Consider the following 18,419-nt stretch of genomic DNA (forward strand, 5'->3'; position numbering starts at 1 on the left):
ACCTCATTGTCCGACAGCACGTGAATGAGGCGGATGGAGCTCTTGGGCACGGCGTTGTTCTTGTGGGTCAGTGCAGACAGGATGCGAGGCAGGTGGCCCAGGGGAGGGACCTGGTCACACAGCTGGGTCTGTGTGCTGAACAAACACACCGCCGCCGTGGTAACCGTCTCCAGGGCCTCACCCTGTTGGAAACGAGCAGCGAAAGTTTAAATCAAACCAAAATGGAAATACAGGGTATTCTATGAGATGACCATTTTTTCTGCTCAGTTACAGGAAGTGTTTGTGTGCGTACGAAAGGTGCTTTAATTCACTCCGTGAGATAAACTCACAGGCGCAAGGAGATGAACACGTGAGTGTACTCACATTGGGGTTGTTTTTCTCGTACAGCTCAGTAAGGGTCTCCAGGAGGGACACAAGGAACTCCCTGGGTTTGCGCAGCACCCAGCCTGGCTGAGCGATGAAGATACGCAGGAAGACTCCGCCCACCGCCAGCTCACCCTGCCCCGCCCCATACGCCACCGTGAACTCCTCTGGCAGCTGCACATACAGTCAACAGCATACCATTAACACACTGTATATCATAAACATTAGTACAATGGGCATCCCATGTGATTATTTTGTTGCTTCAGCATTTATCCCCGTTCACTGTAGGCCTACAATGAAATCCACAACATACAGAACAGCATTAGATTGAATGTGGATACACTTACTCTCCAGTTGACATCAGGATTATCCTTCTGCTGTTTGAAGTGCCTGCAGAGGACACGGGAGGAATATATCGTACAAAAGACACAAATCAAATATATAGCATAAATGGTGTATTTCATCATTTCACAGCCAACTGTTGTGCTGTCATTATGTCAACACTTTACAGGGCCACGAACAGTTTAACAATTTGGGGCCTAACGACCACAAAGCCACAGGGGTGGGTGGGTGAGTGACAGAGTGTGAAAAAAAAGTGGTTGCGTACTCGAGCATCATCTCACGGACGGTGGTGGAGACAGTCTCCCGGGAGCCGTCGTTCCAGATGAGCTCGGGGTTCTCGTGCGTCCCCTCGAAGATGTGCACTGCCGCCTCCGCGTTGTCCCGCATGGCGTCCATGAACACACCCGGCAGGAAACGCATCAGAGTCAGCCGCACCTGAGAGGGAGGGATGAGGCAGAGAGAGAGAGAAGGACAGAAGGTGGGACAGAGAATGAGTGAAAAAAAAAAAAAAAAAAAAAAAAAACTTCCAAAATGGCACCCTCGTTCCTATTTAGTGCACTAATTTTCCCTATTCACAAAATTGGGAATAGGATGCCATTGGGGGCACAGTACTAAAGTAGTCTCTACAGAGGGATAAGGTCTCCCCCTATGATCCTCCACACAGGGATACTGCCTCACCTTGGGCCCCACCAGCTTGTCAGAGGTCATTTTGGAGAAGAGCTCGGCCGTCTGGGAGCGCACCTGGGGGTGGGTGGAGTTACAGAAGAGGTCCAGCAGGTAGATCAACGCACCTGGAGGAGAGAGGGGAGAGAAAGCGGGAAGGTTACCCATGGCAACAGACATTGACATAAGCCCATATACACAACAGAATATAATACTGTATACTCAAGAACAAACAACAATTTGGTATAATACCGACCCTTAGTCATAGCTTCTTTGACTATCTTGGTGTTGGAGGTCAAGGCGTATAAAGTTTCCAGTACAAGCTGCCGGCCTGAAAGGGATACAGAAAATCAGACAGGGGGTTTCTGAATAAAGTGTATATAGCTAGTAGAACAGACTAGTAGATGCAGTAGGTGTTCAGTGGTCTTACTGGAGGGCAGAGAGTGCAGTAGCACCAGTAGGTTGGACAGCACCAGGGACTCAGCGATGTTAGCCACACAGTCCTGGTTGGAGGTGACCGTGTTCACAACCTTATGGAGGACACAAAAACAGGTCTCAGGTCACGGATTTAAATATACAGTGCATGCATGTGGGCTGATTGATTGGTCGATTTAGAAAAAAAAGATAAGGCCCACAGGATATCACACAAAAGTGTTCTATAACAAATTCCGTTGATAATAAAATAAAATATGAATATTCTAGTTGTGTTTTACCTCCAGAGCTAGCTGCTGTACCTTCCCAGCCCCGTGAACCCGTAACAAGGAGAACAGCAGCTTGAAATGGCCGATGCACTCCGTCTCCGAACCTGGGGGTCACAAAGAGCCAAGTCAGCAAACCGTAAAAGACCAATGAGCACTCTTTCAGTTTGTTCAGCTGAGGAGAAAAGGCAACGGAGAAGGTACAAAACAAAAGTAGGAGGGGCATTTAACGCTCCTAAAGCAAAATGCGTGTGCTTGCTTCGGCAATCACAAAAAGTCAATTTCCTGGTAGTGGAAGAAGTGGTAGTAGCAGTTTTGACTGCAGTAGTAGTAAGAGTGACTGTAGATGTCACATAAGTAGGTTGCTGTGTACCTGGGTTGTTCTTGATGACGTTGCGGAGGGCCTCCAGGGCCATCTCGGCCCAGCGGAGCCTCTCTGCGTGCTGCTGGGACTCCACCTTGTTGCTCTGGGACATGGCCAGCAGGGTGGTGAGGTACTGGGCCTGGGATCCCACGTAGTCCAGCAGGCTGGCTGCAAACGCCTTGGGGTACTGGACCATGGAGAAATGGTTATAGGCTTATAATAAAAGCTTATAACACCTTTTATCTGGCGTTACGAACTAATGCTATGGATGGATATAGCCTAGAAATACATCAAATTACTAGCGTTCTATTTAATTATATTATTGTAGCTAAATACCTAGGTATTACCACATAATTACCTGCAGGTTTTCAGATATTACTGTGAGCTGCGTGAAGCAAATGGATTTACCGTGACTCAGTGACAGGACTATGACATGACAATGGCTACAATGTTGTTAGTATCGATTTTCTTGAAGAGTGGTTGACAGTAACATGGAGGAGTATGATGCAAGGTCAAACGCTACGCCGAGTGTCAGAGCTCACCTCCAGAGGATAGGTAGGCTGCTCATTGTAGACCCTGACAAAGATCTCACCCACGATCAGCTCTTTACCGTGGTCGCTGAACACAAACTCTGAGCCAAAGCTCTTATCGTTCTCCCCCTAGGACAGAGAGAGAGAGAGACACATGACTATACTAACAACACAGGATGCCTAATAATACACAGTCCATTTTGTTTTGTACGGTGCCTAATGAACAGCGACAACAGACATCCATGCTGAAACATATGATAGAGCCAGTCCATGTGCTCTCGTCTGCTCACCCTCCTGATGTTGGCTTCCTGCTGGGCCTCCAGGAACTCCAGCAGCTCGGCCCGGGTCCCGTTGTTCCAGATAAGGTAGGGGTTCTCAGAGTTACTGTTCAGCAGCTTCAACACCTGGTAGACATGGAAACAGAAGCATGAGTGAATGTGGGTGAAGAGTGGCATAGCAGAGTAATATCGTCAAGAGTGTTTTAAACTACTGTGTCTATGAGTGTGTGTGTGTTATTGTGTCTAATCTGCATATCTACCTTTTACACTTTCCCATAATCACTAACCTCAGCCGGTACCGCCGACCCTAACCTCCTCGAAATATAGGGTGTGAGCATGGCTGCCAGGCTCTTACGAATGGTCGGGTTCTCCGGGGGTTGCCCCTCCACCCCGTTAGTCGCCACTACACCTCCCTCTCCGGTGGGTGGGGCGTAGCCCCCCAGACGGCTGAGGGCCACTAGGCTAAGCTTGGCCAGGCTGTTGGCCACCTCCTGCTGGTTGGTGTCCTGGCTGGTGGCCACGCCGCTCTCCTCCAGCGTGTAGTCGTAGTTGAACAGGTGCACCAGGAGGTGCCAGAGCACGCCGGCGTGGTACAGGTGCGTCTGCAGAAAGTAATCCACGGCGAAGGAGCTGACGCACTGCACGGCCAGCGCCGCCGTCCGTGGGAGACCCTGAGAGTGTACAAGAGAAGAATGCTTTCAATTGAAGGTACACGCTCAATTAAAAAGAAAAAAAATGTTTAAGTATAAATGTGCGTCCTTTCTGCATTGGATGATACAGTGGTATCAAGGTGTATACAAAGCCAGAGATACAAGGCTGTTGTTGTATGATTAAGTAGAGATCTCACCTTCCCATAGTAGAGCACGTGACAGAGGTCCCTGATGATGTTGGGGAGCTCTATGATCTTTTCCCGGCACTCCTCAAACTGAGCCGCGACACTGTAGCACTTGCACACCTGGCCGCACACCTAGGCAAAGGCAACACAACCCCTTTCAACACTGAACTGTTCCACTCATTTCCAGCCAGACATGTACGGCTCAGAATACAGTGCTAATAATGTGACAGATGTTTGTGGATGTGCTGTATTCTTAAAATATATATATTTGAATACACGACATCCACAATCATTAAGGCGATTTGACACTATTCAGACAGGGTAGGCACTAGGATTGAACCCCGGTCCCTGGTGGGGGAATCGTAAGTGGCTCTGCACTGTGGATCTGGTGATCTTACTTGAACAGCCATGTCATCAGACTTGCTGGAAGCGGTTAAAACAGCGACACACCGGGACAGCGCGTCCAACAGAATCTGGCGGAAAAGGGGCGGGGAGAAGTACTTTTTTTAGATCATGTTATAAACATTGAAAGTATGAATGGAGGAATGTCAATCGGGAAAAGGTGAATATTGTTGCAACAATAGTATCTGAGTCGTATTCATTAGTTCCAAACGAAGCAAAACGTTTTTCAATTAAAAAACTAAAATAACCATTTCTTATTAGACAACTCTAAGTAGATCCCTTCTGGTTTCAGTCCGTTTACTATCGTTTGCTTCCGTTTGGTGCCTAATGAATACGATCCTGATCTCTGAATAGCCAGTAGGGTTGTTAGTTCTACCTCGATGCCACTTTCTCTGCGTAGTTCCTCAGCGTTTAGGGCGGAGCAGTTGACCGTGTGGAAGGCCAGCTCGATTGCAGCCGGGAGCAGGGGGGATGTCTTGGAGAACAGCTGCTCATCACCCGTCTCCATGGTGATGGTCTTGATGAGCATGGGGTAGCCGGCGTACTTGTAGGGTTCCAGTTCTGTTGACAAAGAGGACAACAGTTTACATTAATATTACTCTTGGAAAGTAGAAAAAGTGTCAACAAGTAAACACTACTGTTAGCTAGCAAAGAGATCTGCGGTGGCTAATGACCCAGATGCTAAGCTAACCAGCCAATGTAGGTTTGCTTTTTAATATATATATATATATATATATATATATATATATATATATATTTTTATATATATATATATATATATATATATATATATATATATATATATATTTATATATATATATATATATATATATATATACTTACACATCCTAGATCTGAATGAATTAAATATTATTTTTAAATACTTTATTCTTTACATAGTTAAATGTGATGACAACAAAATCACACCAAAATTATCAATGGAAATCAAATTTATCAACCCATGGAGGTCTTGATTTGGAGTCACACTCAAAATTAAAGTGGAAAACCACACTACAGGCTGATCCAACTTTGATGTAATGTCCTTAAAACAAGTCAAAATGAGGCTCAGTAGTGTGTGTGGCCTCCACGTGCCTGTATGACCTCCCTACAACACCTGGGCATGCTCCTGATGAGGTGGAGGATGGTCTCCTGAGGGATCTCCTCCCAGACCTGGACTAAAGCATCCGCCAACTCCTGGACAGTCTGTGGTGCAACGTGGCGATAGTGGATGGAGCGAGACATGATGTCCCAGATGTGCTCAATTGGATTCAGGTCTGGGGAACGGGCGAGCCAGTCCATAGAATCAATGCCTTCCTCTTGCAGGAACTGCTGACACACTCCAGCCACATGAGGTCTAGCATTGTCTTGCATTAGGAGGAACCCAGGGCCAACCGCACCAGCATATTGTCTCACAAGGGATCTGAGGATCTCATCTCGGTACCTAATGGCAGTCAGGCTACCTCTGGCGAGCACATGGAGGGCTGTGCGGCCCCCCAAAGAAATGCAACCCCACACCATGACTGACCCACCGCCAAACCGTCATGCTGGAGGATGTTGCAGGCAGCAGAACGTTCTCCACGGCGTCTCCAGACTGTCACGTCTGTCACATGTGCTCAGTGTGAACCTGCTTTCATCTGTGAAGAGCACAGGGCGCCAGTGGCGAATTTGCCAATCTTGGTGTTCTCTGGCAAATGCCAAACGTCCTGCACGGTGTTGAGCTGTAAGCACAACCACCACCTGTGGACGTCGGGCCCTCATACCACCCTCATGGAGTCGGTTTCTGACCGTTTGAGCAGACACATGCACATTTGTGGCCTGCTGGAGTCATTTTGCAGGGCTCTGGCAGTGCTCCTCCTGCTCCTCCTTGCACAAAGGCGGAGGTAGCGGTCCTGCTGCTGGGTTGTTGCCCTCCTACGGCCTCCTCGACGTCTCCTGATGTACTGGCCTGTCTCCTGGTAGCGCCTCCATGCTCTGGACACTACGCTGACAGACACAGCAAACCTTCTTGCCACAGCTCGCATTGATGTGCCATCCTGGATGAGCTGCACTAACTGAGCCACTTGTGTGGGTTGTGGACTCCATCTCATGCTACCACTAGAGTGAAAGCACCGCCAGCATTCAAAAGTGGCCAAAACATCAGCCAGGAAGCATAGGAACTGAGAAGTGGTCTGTGGTCCCCACCTGCAGAACCACTCCTTTATTGGGGGTGTCTTGCTAATTGCCTATAATTTCCACCTGTTGTCTATTCCATTTGCACAACAGCATGTGAAATTTATTGTCAATCAGTGTTGCTTCCTAAGTGGACAGTTTGATTTCACAGAAGTTTGATTGACTTGGAGTTACATTGTGTTGTTTAAGTGTTCCCTTTATTTTTTTTTGAGCAGTGTGTGTGTGTGCGCGCGCATATATATATATATATATATATATATTCCATGTCAGGAATTGTGAAAAACTGATATATCAATTTTTCACAATTCCTGACATTTAATCCTAGTAAAAATTCTGTCTTAGGTCAGTTAGGATCACCACTTTATTTTAAGAATTTGAAATGTCAGAATAATAGCAGAGAGAATGACATTTCAGCTTTTATTTCTTTCATCACATTCCCAGTGGGACAGAAGTTCACATGCTACCAAATACTAATTGTGTGTATTGCCTTTAAATTCGGTCAAATGTTTCGGGTAGCCTTCCACAAGCTTCTCACAGTAAGGTGGGTGAATTTTGGCCCATTCCTCCTGACAGAGCTGGTGTAACTGAGTCAGGTTTGTAGGCCTCCTTGCTCGCACACGCTTTTTCAGTTCTGCCCACAAACTTTCTATAGAATTGAGGTCAGGGCTTTGTGATGGCCACTCCAATACCTTGACTTTTGTCCTTAAGCCATTTTGCCACAACTTTGGAAGTATGCTTGGGGTCATTGTCCACATGGAAGACCCATTTGCGACCAAGCTTTAACTTCCTGACGTCTTGAGATGTTGCTTCAATCTATCCACATAATTTTCCGTCCTCATGATGCCATCTATTTTGTGAAGTGCACCAGTCCCTCCTGCAGCAAAGCACCTCAACAACATGCTGCCACCCCCGTGCTTCACAGTTGGGATGGTGTTCTTCAGCTTGCAAGCCCCCCCCTTTTTCCTCCAGACATAAAGATGGTCATTATGGCCAAACAGTTCTATTTTTGTTTCATCAGACCAGAGGACAATTCTCCAAAAAGTACAATATTTGTCCTTATGTGCAGTTGCAAACCGTAGTCTGGCTTTTTATGGCAGTTTTGGAGCAGTGGCTTCTTCCTTGCTGAGCGGCCATTCAGGTTGTCGACATAGGAATTGTTTTACTGTGGATATAGATACTTTTGTACCCGTTTCCTCCAGCATCTTCACAGGGACCTTTGCTGTTGTTCTGGGATTGATTTGCACTTTTCGCACCAAAGTATATTCATCTCCAGGAGACAGAACGCATCTCCTTCCTGAGCGGTATGACGGCTGCGTGGTCCAATGGTGTTTATACTTGTGTTCTATTGTTTGTACAGATGAACGTGGTACCTTCAGGCATTTGGAAATTGCTCCCAAGGATGAACCAGACTTGTGGAGGTCTACAATGTTTTGTCTGAGGTCTTGGCTGATTTCTTTTGATTTTCCTTTGATGTCAAGCAAAGAGGCCTTAAAATACATCCACAGGTACACCTCCAATTGACTCAAATGATGTCAGTTAGTCTATCAGAAGCTTCGAAAGCCATGACATCATTTTCTGGAATTTTCCAAGCTGTTTAAAGGCACAGTCAACTTAGTGTATGTAAACTTCTGACCCACTGGAATTGTGATACAGTGAATTATAAGTGAAATAATCTGTCTGTAAACAATTGTTGGAAAAATGACTTGTGTCATGCACAAAGTAGACATCCTAACCGACTTGGCAAAACTATAGTTTGTTAACAAGTACTTTGTGGAGTGATTGAAATACAAGTTTTAATGATTCCAACCTAAGTGTATGTAAACTTCCGACTTCAACTGTATATATAGCTCCTACACTCTTTTTCTAGCTAACAGCAACGCTGCCGTGTCTATCACGCCTCCAAAAATGGTGCCTCTAGTGGCGTTTACAATTAGCGATTGTGACGCACCTTCCATGCGTATTCACTTTAGATGCGTATAACATGGAATACTACAGACAGTGGAGAGAGCATTAGAGTGTCAGACCTTGTTTGTGTCTGTTGAAGAGGATGCTCTGGGCTTTGAGGATGAGGATGATGTTCTCGGGGTCGGGGCCGTCGATGATGCGGGACGACTTGGTGCACAGGAATTCATAGGCCTTGTTGACCTTCTCAAACATATCCTGAACACACAAAGACAGTTTATTAACACCTCCCCCCTCTGAACAATGACGGTAATGCTCCAAGACAGGAGTGGAAAAACTCCTCAAACTCAGATGACGTCTGTGTCCCAAATGGCACCTGATTCCTTATATAGTGCAGCAATGGTGCGGTAACATACCCTGCCCTCTGGGTTCTTGTCCGGGTGGTACTTCTGAGCCAGTCTGAAGTAGGCCTTCCTGATCTTACTCTCCTCGTGTCTGTGGAGAAACCAAAAAAATCAAACACACTCCGTACAGAGAGTACCGATAGACATCTTGGAGGGGGAGAAGCTTCTTCTTTATGCGTGCAAGGCCACTTACTGTCCCTGTCCCTTGGGCAGGTTGAGGACTTCGTAGGCGTCGTCCACAGACATGGAGGGAGGCTTCTTCTCCACCTCCCTCTTCCAGGCCTCCAGGGTGTCCTTCAGCAGCTTCACCTGCAGGGGGGCAGACGACGACACAGAGCACGATTAACAGTCTCCATCTCGCTCATACACTGACACATTCTCACAAGTCTCACACAGTCAATCACACACACACACACAGGCAGAACATACGGGCTCTCGGATGGGCCAGTTGGGGAAGCGGTTGGCGTCACACAGGTGGCGGAGGTAGTAGATGTTACAGAAGAGCTCGTTCTCCAGCTGGGGGAAGCTGACTACAGGGATGGGGCAGTACTGGTAGAGGGCTCGTGTGTTGCTGTACAGCCGTGGGCTGAAGTCAGCCAGGTGGGTCGCGATTTTCTCAATCATCATCCGCCTGGAGGTGGGCAAGGGGGATGAGACATCAGACACAAACCAGCACACAAGAGGTGGATGTAGACAAACCGATAGAAAAACCTTGGTCAAAACTATTTGTTAGACCTCTCCCCAGACAGACAGCAAGCTTGTGTCTACCTCATCTCGCTGCTCCAGATGGCCTCTGGCGTGTCAAACTCTCCCAGGAAGATCTCGGAGAAGCGTTCTGCCTCGTAGTTCTCCAGGTAACACACCATGGCCTCAGGCATCACCGGCCCCAGCACACTGCGCTGGACGATGTCTGTACCTTTGGCCTCCTCTGACTTGAAGGCCTGCTTCAGGTGACAGTACTTCAGGAACCTACAGGAAAACACAAGACAGAGTCCAAAACGCACAACGTAAAAGACCTATCTGAAGAGCACAGTGTGTGTGTGTGTGACATGCGTGTCCGTGTGCATCTCTCCAGCAGTCGGACCTGGCCACTGGCAGCACGTTGGAGCCGGTGTACATCATAATGAAGAAAAAGATGCCGGTGAGGTAGAGGCGCTGCAGGTTGGGGTTGTCCTGCATCACCAGGTACAGCACGTTGGCCACCTTCTCCACCAGGATGGGGTCAAAGGTCAGCAGCAGCTGATTGGAGAAGGGAACAGAACATGAGACATTTGACCAAACATTTCATTTAATAAAAATAAAAACCTCCATCTCACTTTTAATGTTGAGTCCAAGAATTGAACAGATCTTATTTGACCAACGCTTTAGTCTCAAGCAACTTTCAGATTATTTTATATATAGGAAAATGAAAAGAATAGGAAATAGTACACATTTTTTGTATTTAACCTTTATTTAACCAGTTAGTCCCACTGAGGTAGGAAGGATATACCTAATAATAGGCTGGTTCTGCTCACCTGGACAATGTGAGGGAGGCAGGTGTTATCGCTGACCATTCTCTTGATCTTGGGTAAGGGACGAATAATGGCATTGTCCTGGTCCCTGGGGAAAGACAGACACTGTCACATTTTTAAACTGTGTGACAGCAAAAGAGCGAGAAATAGGGGGAGAAAGGGCCGAGCAAGAGAGGAGACGCTAAGAAAAAATAAATAATAATAAATATATTTTTGTTTAATGAGTCAGAACCGAAGATCTTCTCCCTACCTGCTGGGGTAGTAGGAGCACATGGTGATGAGCATGTTGAGGATGAGCGTGGCCAGGTCCGTCTCATTCATCACCGCCTGCCCGCTGGCCAGCAGGCACCACTTGAGCTGCGGGATGGCCTGCAGGGGGCGCCAGCCGTCCATGCCCTGGGCCCAGCACCTCGTCTTGGCCGTCAGCACTCCACTGCTCCAGAACTCCTGCATCTGATGTGGGAAACGTGGACGTTCAGTCATCAAGATATCATGCTTAGAGATAGTTCACCGACGTTACAAAATGTACGTTGTCTTGGATACCCAAAAATATCGAAGCAATGGCAATGGACCCAGAGAAACTCTACCTATGGGGGTAGAGCTTAGCATCTGTGTTGGTTTTGTATTCAGAAGAAACGTACCTCTTCAAAGCTGAAGGGGCCCCTCCTCTCTTTGTCTGCGTTCCCAAAGTACCACTCCTTCTCGCTCTCCCTCTTCATGTCCGCCCCGGCCTCGATCACGTTGCTCTGACAGACACAAAGACACTTGTTATTAACATGAAACCAGACAGACTGGCCTGTAATAGAAGTCTATTTGACTTCCGACAGCTATACGCTTCCATGGTCTGCAACTGTATCAAAACATACGTTAGATACGTGATGAGAAGCACATGTTACAATTTGAATGGTTCAGACAGGGAAGTTGTGAAGACCTACCTGTAGTGGGACGGTGGCTCGGCTGGTGTGTAGGTGGGCCAGGGTGAGCAGGTCCACTAGGATGCGGACTCCATTGGAGTCCATCAACTCCTTCACATTTTTCTTGTTGAGGATGAGTTTGTTAAGGAATAGGATCAGTCTGTCTCTTTCCAGTTTGTCTGTAGCCTGTAAATGCAGAGGGGGGGAGAGAGAGACTTACCATTACAAAACTGTCCCAACGGATCTCTCACTAGTTTGTGTGTGTGTGTGTGTGTGTGTGTGTGTGTGCCACAGCACTGACCCGGTCCAGCATGCCAACGATGTACTTGGTGTCGGTAAAGGGGCCAATCTCCTCGCAGCACTTCCCATAGACGACGGTGAGAGCCTGCAGGCACAGGCACTTCATGGAGACTTTGGGGGTGAGCAGGAAACGGTGGTAGAGCTCATTGAAGAACTCGTACCTGAGCGGGAGAAAGAGAGAGACAGAAAGACAGAGGGATATTGCAATTTGAACATTTGACTTTAATCCCTTCGTTTGGATTTAAGAGCAATATTGTCATTAGATGGGTTAAACATGGCCGATTGTGTTGTAGGTAGCTGATGTCTTACGATCTCTTGATGGCCCCAGACTCATCCGTCTCATCCTCTTCCAGCAGCAGGCGCAGGTAATAATCACCAATCTTAATCTCATCCGAAAGACACTCGTACCTCACCTGCAACACACACGCAAACAACCCCCCCCACACACACACACACACGTCAGCTACCAATCCACATGATCAAAATATAAATATGGTCATAATTTGTTTTGATCCCTGACCTCAAACTCCTGGTGGTTCCAGGAGATGACGCTAGCGTTGCCCAGCTCGCGGTCCACGCCAAAGGCCCTCATCTCTCCCTCCAGAGCGTCCCGCAGTTCCTCCCGTGTCTTCAGGTTCCAGATGAGGTTGGACCGCGCGTGATCCAACTGGAACCTAGGACACAGGAGAACCAGAGATTGAGACGGGACAACTTATCCAAAATCTAAATATTCACTTTTAATGCATGAATTCATTTGATCATTTAAAGTAGGAGGCTGCTCCAGCCGGAGAAACATTACAAAGATAAAAAATAAAGGATAAAACACAAAGTCTATAATAGTAAGAGAGAGTTTGGCGGCCATTTTGTGAGCAAGTGACCAATGTACCTACCTGTAGTAGAAGAGCTCCCAGTTGGCTTCGATTTTGATCCTCTGTCTCCTCTTCCTCAGAATGACAGGTTTTTGGTTGGGGTTCTGTAGTAGAGCCAAGAACAACGTCAGTCACCACTACACCTCTCCAATGGTCAACTCCGCGTTGTTGGACAACTGGTCTACATGAGTGGACGACCGCAGCTAAGATGATTTATGACCCCCCCCACACACACAATAATACCAGCATTCACAATAGCCTGAGCGCCTGTCAGTTTAAGCTATCAGGCCAATTCCCTGTCAATCACGGTCATTGCCGAATTGCCATCTTTGGCTTGACAATGACAGTCATCTTGGCTTGACAATGACAGTCATCTTTGGCTTGACAATGACAGTCATCTTTGGCTTGACAATGACAGTCATCTTTGGCTTGACAATGACAGTCATCTTTGCTTGACAATGACAGTCATCTTTGGCTTGACAATGACAGTCATCTTTGGCTTGACAATGACAGTCATCTTTGGCTTGACAATGACAGTCATCTTTGGCTTGACAATGACAGTCATGGAGATAGCAAGGGCACACACATATATTGATCTTGACAACGTTCAAGGTACAACACACAGTCACAACACAGGTGATTGATGAAAACAAATACAAGGAAAGGTATGGTATGTATTGAATGGCATGTATTTTATCACCTTTGTAAACCCCACAATGTTACAAAATGATTTTTTCAGTGTTAATGAATTCAAAACGTTTAATGTCACTGACCACCAGGTGAGAAATACTGTCATGATAACAAACACCAACAAAAACACACAACCTTTGACATAAACAGTGACAAAAATCCAACTACAGAGATGGGATCCCACAACATAACATGCTACATGAGCTCTAAAACTGACAGGTAAGCGTGGGAGGGGTCAAAGAGGAGGAAGAGGGGTTCCCATTGGTCAGTTCTACTTACCAGGTTATTTCTGTCCTGCTGCATTTGATTGACAGCAGAGAACCCCAACAGACAAGAGGGACAGGGTGGGGCAAGAGACAACAGAGATTATTGGTCCTCAGTCGGATCAAACAGAGATACTTCTCATTGAAGTTAGGTCAAAGGCAATCTGCACCATACGATCAAAATCTTTATCGACAAAAACAGTACGACAGCCTCCAGTCCAGATTCGCCCACCGTATGACAGTGGATCTATTTCAAAGACACTTTTACTGTATCAAATGAACATTAGCTGAAAGGAAAATCACAACCGATGTGGTAGCAATTTTAGAATGTGTGAGGTGATTGGTTGGCAGATAAAAGAACGTTCAATTGAAGGATTGGATTTGAGCTGGACTCACCTACACCCACTCAGCCCTCTAACAATAGTCTAATTCAGAATCCGCTCTAACAAGTTTCTGTTTATCTTGGTACTTAGACAAACCTAGCGTGGTGAGACAAAAACCCAGTGACGGCCACAAAGTATAGGTGAACTTCGGTTTGTGGCAGCGTTGTGGACCAGTTGATTTAAAAAGAGATTTGACTAAAGTTGTGCGCTAAAGCAGAGAGGCAGCTGTAGGCCCCGTAGAAGAGAGGAGAAGAGGGCAGAGAGGCAGCTGTAGGCCCCGTAGAAGAGAGGAGAAGAGGGCAGAGAGGCAGCTGTAGGCCCCGTAGAAGAGAGGAGAAGAGGGCAGAGAGGCAGCTGTAGGCCCCGTAGAAGAGAGGAGAAGAGGGCAGAGAGGCAGCTGTAGGCCCCGTAGAAGAGAGGAGAAGAGGGCAGAGAGGCAGCTGTAGGCCCCGTAGAAGAGGGCAGAGGCGCAGCTGTAGAGAAGAGAGGAGAAGAGGGCAGAGAGGCAGCTGTAGGCCCCGTAGAAGAGGGCAGAGGCGCAGCTGTAGGCCCCGTAGAAGAGAGGAGAAGAGGGCAGAGAGGGAGAGTGTTTACTGTTAATAAACAGACCCGGTCAAATGGTCAGTTTAAAGGGCAAACATTAGTCCTTTAAACAAGACATCTCGCATTCACCGTCTTTGCGACACTGTAAATGCTTGCGTTTCATTCCGTCACCATATTGCACAGAACTTTACTCAGTGGCATCATTCATACACTCTCTAAGTAGAAGTCATAACAGCACCAAAGAGTTTTAACATCAACATCCCAGCAATACTACACTTCACCAAGATCTCGCTGACGCAGACAAATGAGGGCAGACGCACACACAAAGCAAGCAGAGCATATCTGCTCAGCAGTGTCCAAAACAACAAAGGCGATGATTTGTTAGAATGTGGTTCAGAACACACTGGTTCCCAGAGTGATAGCAATGCTAGCCATGCTAACTGGTACTAAAGTAACTGGACCAGTCCAGCAGACGGCTATGGAAGCAGTAGAGCCTGCAATACCGCTCAGCGCCAGCAGGAGGAGCAAGAGCCAGGGGAGTCTGAATGAGGGCATTGCCATTAGTGCTACTGGCCCAGAATGAAGCCCCTTGAATGGGGGGGAGAAAAGCGAGCAGTGAGTCCCTCCTCACCTCCTTCTGGGCGATACCCATTTTGTCCCTCCAGTGCATTAGCACGATGTCGGCCTTCTCCTTGGCAAACTTCTCCACCTCTTTGGCTGCCTTTCCCGCCACCCGCTGCCAGTCGGGCACCTTTTGCTGACCAAATTGGTCCTTTAAGGATGAGACACGAAAAGGCTGGTGAGTAAAAGTTTAAGACATCCAAGCATACATTAATGTCAGAAGGTACCACAACAGTGTACGGAGCTGGTAAAGGGGAAAGTCGCTATTGTCTCCGCTGCAGGTTACCGTGGCGATTTTGACATTGTCCCGGATGTGCATCCTGTCCACGTCTTTCTCCGGGACGGCATCAGGGCTGTCCAGGTACGCCAGCAGCCCCGTTGGCTGAGGGGAGAGAGATGGAGAGACAAAGAGAGAGAGATTATACACTATCAAATCCCCTGCCTCTTAACCATATGGATGGTACACAAGTGAATTGCCTGAACACTCGGGCCGGGACGATAGCAGTATCGCTATACTCCTTACCATCGTGGCGAGGAAACCAAACAAAAAGCAGATTTATGTTGGAAACAAACATTATGTTGTCATCCAGTCACATGTATTTATTTTCCAAGCTAGAGCACACTATTTTACATACAGCAGGTTTTTAAAGGACTAAAGAGTTCAGTCTGCTTTGTGTTTTCATTTGCGCCACGGTCAAAAAGATTGCTACATTGGTATCGTCACAGCCCTACTGAACACCTGACGGGAGCCTAACCAGTATTCTCTTGAGGAGGCTCATGGCGATGGGGTTCTCTGCTGTCCACAAGCCCACCAGGTGACGACTCAGCTGCCTGTGGGAGGAACAGTTTAAAAACCATGAGTGAATTTGTCAGAATCCTAACATGGAATAGGGATAAGTAATGTGGACGTTTGAGTAAATCACGCATGGACGTTATGGGAGACTTGCGTAAAAATCAGACGTAAAACGATTTGAACCCTTAGTCCTTTACCTGTTGGTGAGCATCCTCTGGTCTGAGCTGATGGTGAACATGGAGGTGTGCAGGTGTCTGGGCAGGGCTCCCTCACTCAGAGCCAGTTCCTGCATCTTAGTGGCTATCTCCTTATCCCCCTCCTAATAAACAAAACAGTCATTTATTGTTGATCATCGCCAATATATTCACAATAATTATCCTGTTTGTCATCATATTAAGACCTGCTACCCCCCCCTGAACTCACCTCAATGATGGCCTTCATCACCAGGCCCGCTCCCTTCACAATGGCCATAGAGGGGTGCTGGAAAACAACAACAACTCACTGAGACAATGTTAAATGAATCCCATCAAAACAGATCGTCACACATACCGTATACTGTATACAGAACATGTCAGACAAACTGTTTGACAATGCTATTTCTTCTTTTCAAATTGTCCCCCATCTTTTAGTTTAACCCAACATCACCTTTTACTTAAGTGTTTTTCTTCCTTCCTTGTAGTGAAAAGTATATATATATATATATATATATATTAAACATTCCCATTTCTCCTATTCTTAGCCTAGAACCCAAACTGAAACAGAGCATATCTTTCTCTCGCCCCACCTAGCTACCTGGAAGAGTTTGAAGAGGGTGCGTCCGTTGGAGGCCACCATCTCCAGCAGCATGTCAAACTGCTGTCCCTCGCTGGTCTCGCTGTAGGGGGCGCACAGGGCAAAGGTCAGGAAGTCCAGCAGCGAGCTGATCACCAGCGCCCCCGTGCCGTGGTCCTGCAGGGAGAGGGGGAGGATATAGAAGAAAAAAATAATTGTGAAGGAGACTGTTGTTGAAGAAACAAGATGGCTTCCTTTGGTTTCGCTCCCAGGTTTCAGCACCAATAATCAAAAGGTTAGAAAAAAAATCAGAGGCTGAAACACGTACCACGTTGCTGACGAACTTCTCCAGAAGGTTCTCCAGGAACTTCTTGGAGGACATCAGGGAGGCCTTGTTCAGTTGCTCCTGTCGCAGGTCATAGTCATCGTGCATCGGCTGGAAGGATGCAGATAATTGCAATTTAGAAAATTGTAAATAGAAATTGTGCATTACCAACGGCAGTCATGTTCTCTGTAGTGTCATGGCGTAAACACCAGAAGTGTGTGTTAGATGGTCTGTGTGTGTGTGTGTGAACTTTTTGCTCAGGGGAATGCAAATGGTACTTACACACATAAGAGCACAAAGCATGTCTATGGCGGCATGTGTCACTCCGTTGTTGTTCCTCTTCAGAGCTTTCACCGTCTTCACCCCCAACTTTTCCCGGAACCTGCAACACACACAGACAGATTAAACTAGACAGACTCATTCACTTCATTGACATGATATATGACATGACATGGAGACAAGGGGGCGGCTCATTGAGACTGGAAATTAAAAAACGCAGACAGACATTTTTAATGACATCTCTGGTCTACAAATATCATTTTAAAAGGGTCTGGGGGGGTCATTCTCAACTATACAGGAACAAAGAATGGAAATCCTCTCATACATCTCAGTGACCCCAGAGAAGAGACAGACAGCGTCCTGGATACATGAGAGACAGATCGAGAGAGAGAGAGAGCGAGCGAGCGAGCGAAAGAGAGAGGCACACACACACGCAGACAGAGGTGGAGAAGAGAGATGGACGCCACCTCTCTTTTGATCTCCCAGTGTGCGACACATGAAAGGAGAGTAGTAGACAGATTAAAGGAGAACAGACAGACGGAGACAAGCGAACAATCTGAGCCAGACAGACAGACGCAGTCAGTCTTAGACAGAAGGCAGGCAGACAGAGCTAGAGAGCGCATAGACAGACCGAGGGCATACAGACAGGGAAGACAGGTAGGACATGGAAATTAGACAGAGGGCAGACTGAGATGTATGGATTCATATTTACGTTCCATCTGTGAATCCAGACCCTTGACCAGACCTTGGAATGACAGAGTACGTCTGTTACCTACACACTTACCACCACACTACTACACAATACTGCATAGCAACAACTATCAGTAGGAGAGGGGGGTGGAGGGAGGAGCGGAAGGACTGGGAGAATGTAGCAGAGGTTAAAAGCACAAATAGTCAGAGCTTTGAAGGGAGAGAGGGTAGTGAAGGGAGAGAGGGAATTCAGGAAGAAGTGGCAGCAGTGTGTGTGTGTGTGTGTGTGTGTGTGTCGAGGCCTTACTTGGGAAGCTGTGTGAATGCCTGGAAGCCGGCCTTGGAGGCCACTAGGCGTCGGAGTGCCTGGAAGTGGCTCTCCAGCTCGGCATTGGGGCCCGGCAGCTCACACTCCTGTGACAGCAGGGCCAAGACAGCATTGCTTATCAGCTTCTCCTTGTTCTCCGAAAACAGACCCTGAGAGACCGGAAGAGGAGAGGAATGTTAAAGATAGCGT

At 47.2% G+C, this 18,419-nt stretch overlaps 1 protein-coding gene across 5 annotated transcripts in view; it reads right to left on the reverse strand.

Annotated features, from left to right (window-relative positions):
* Window positions 1-18,419, reverse strand: part of LOC112227925 (dnaJ homolog subfamily C member 13) — a 49,160-nt gene that overhangs the window by 4,832 nt on the left and 25,909 nt on the right. For 3 of the 5 annotated variants that reach the window (XR_006080266.1, XM_042308405.1, XM_024392931.2), the window contains exons 12-50: window positions 18,210-18,379; window positions 17,216-17,315; window positions 16,937-17,044; window positions 16,630-16,785; window positions 16,261-16,317; window positions 16,035-16,156; window positions 15,800-15,875; window positions 15,331-15,426; window positions 15,055-15,195; window positions 13,514-13,531; window positions 12,566-12,648; window positions 12,196-12,349; window positions 11,985-12,088; window positions 11,677-11,836; window positions 11,397-11,561; window positions 11,103-11,207; window positions 10,712-10,914; window positions 10,465-10,549; window positions 10,035-10,189; window positions 9,719-9,919; window positions 9,380-9,581; window positions 9,144-9,259; window positions 8,963-9,041; window positions 8,669-8,804; window positions 4,852-5,036; window positions 4,472-4,546; window positions 4,086-4,205; window positions 3,526-3,909; window positions 3,251-3,364; window positions 2,973-3,089; window positions 2,440-2,617; window positions 2,082-2,173; window positions 1,799-1,898; window positions 1,625-1,699; window positions 1,384-1,496; window positions 971-1,140; window positions 711-753; window positions 364-537; window positions 3-182 (exon numbers count right to left, since the gene is read on the reverse strand). Coding sequence is in view for 4 of the 5 variants with exons in the window: in XM_042308405.1 (XP_042164339.1) it covers window positions 3-182; window positions 364-537; window positions 711-753; window positions 971-1,140; window positions 1,384-1,496; window positions 1,625-1,699; window positions 1,799-1,898; window positions 2,082-2,173; window positions 2,440-2,617; window positions 2,973-3,089; window positions 3,251-3,364; window positions 3,526-3,909; window positions 4,086-4,205; window positions 4,472-4,546; window positions 4,852-5,036; window positions 8,669-8,804; window positions 8,963-9,041; window positions 9,144-9,259; window positions 9,380-9,581; window positions 9,719-9,919; window positions 10,035-10,189; window positions 10,465-10,549; window positions 10,712-10,914; window positions 11,103-11,207; window positions 11,397-11,561; window positions 11,677-11,836; window positions 11,985-12,088; window positions 12,196-12,349; window positions 12,566-12,648; window positions 13,514-13,531; window positions 15,055-15,195; window positions 15,331-15,426; window positions 15,800-15,875; window positions 16,035-16,156; window positions 16,261-16,317; window positions 16,630-16,785; window positions 16,937-17,044; window positions 17,216-17,315; window positions 18,210-18,379 (5,112 nt within the window). In the remaining variant the exon portion in view is untranslated. The remainder of the gene's footprint in view (window positions 1-2; window positions 183-363; window positions 538-710; window positions 754-970; window positions 1,141-1,383; window positions 1,497-1,624; window positions 1,700-1,798; window positions 1,899-2,081; window positions 2,174-2,439; window positions 2,618-2,972; window positions 3,090-3,250; window positions 3,365-3,525; window positions 3,910-4,085; window positions 4,206-4,471; window positions 4,547-4,851; window positions 5,037-8,668; window positions 8,805-8,962; window positions 9,042-9,143; window positions 9,260-9,379; window positions 9,582-9,718; window positions 9,920-10,034; window positions 10,190-10,464; window positions 10,550-10,711; window positions 10,915-11,102; window positions 11,208-11,396; window positions 11,562-11,676; window positions 11,837-11,984; window positions 12,089-12,195; window positions 12,350-12,565; window positions 12,649-13,513; window positions 13,532-15,054; window positions 15,196-15,330; window positions 15,427-15,799; window positions 15,876-16,034; window positions 16,157-16,260; window positions 16,318-16,629; window positions 16,786-16,936; window positions 17,045-17,215; window positions 17,316-18,209; window positions 18,380-18,419) is intronic. The other 2 variants (XM_024392932.2, XM_024392933.2) reach the window with 2 other exon arrangements.

The sequence above is a fragment of the Oncorhynchus tshawytscha genome, linkage group LG29, assembly GCF_018296145.1.
Source record: "Oncorhynchus tshawytscha isolate Ot180627B linkage group LG29, Otsh_v2.0, whole genome shotgun sequence".
Classification (NCBI taxonomy): domain Eukaryota; kingdom Metazoa; phylum Chordata; class Actinopteri; order Salmoniformes; family Salmonidae; genus Oncorhynchus; species Oncorhynchus tshawytscha.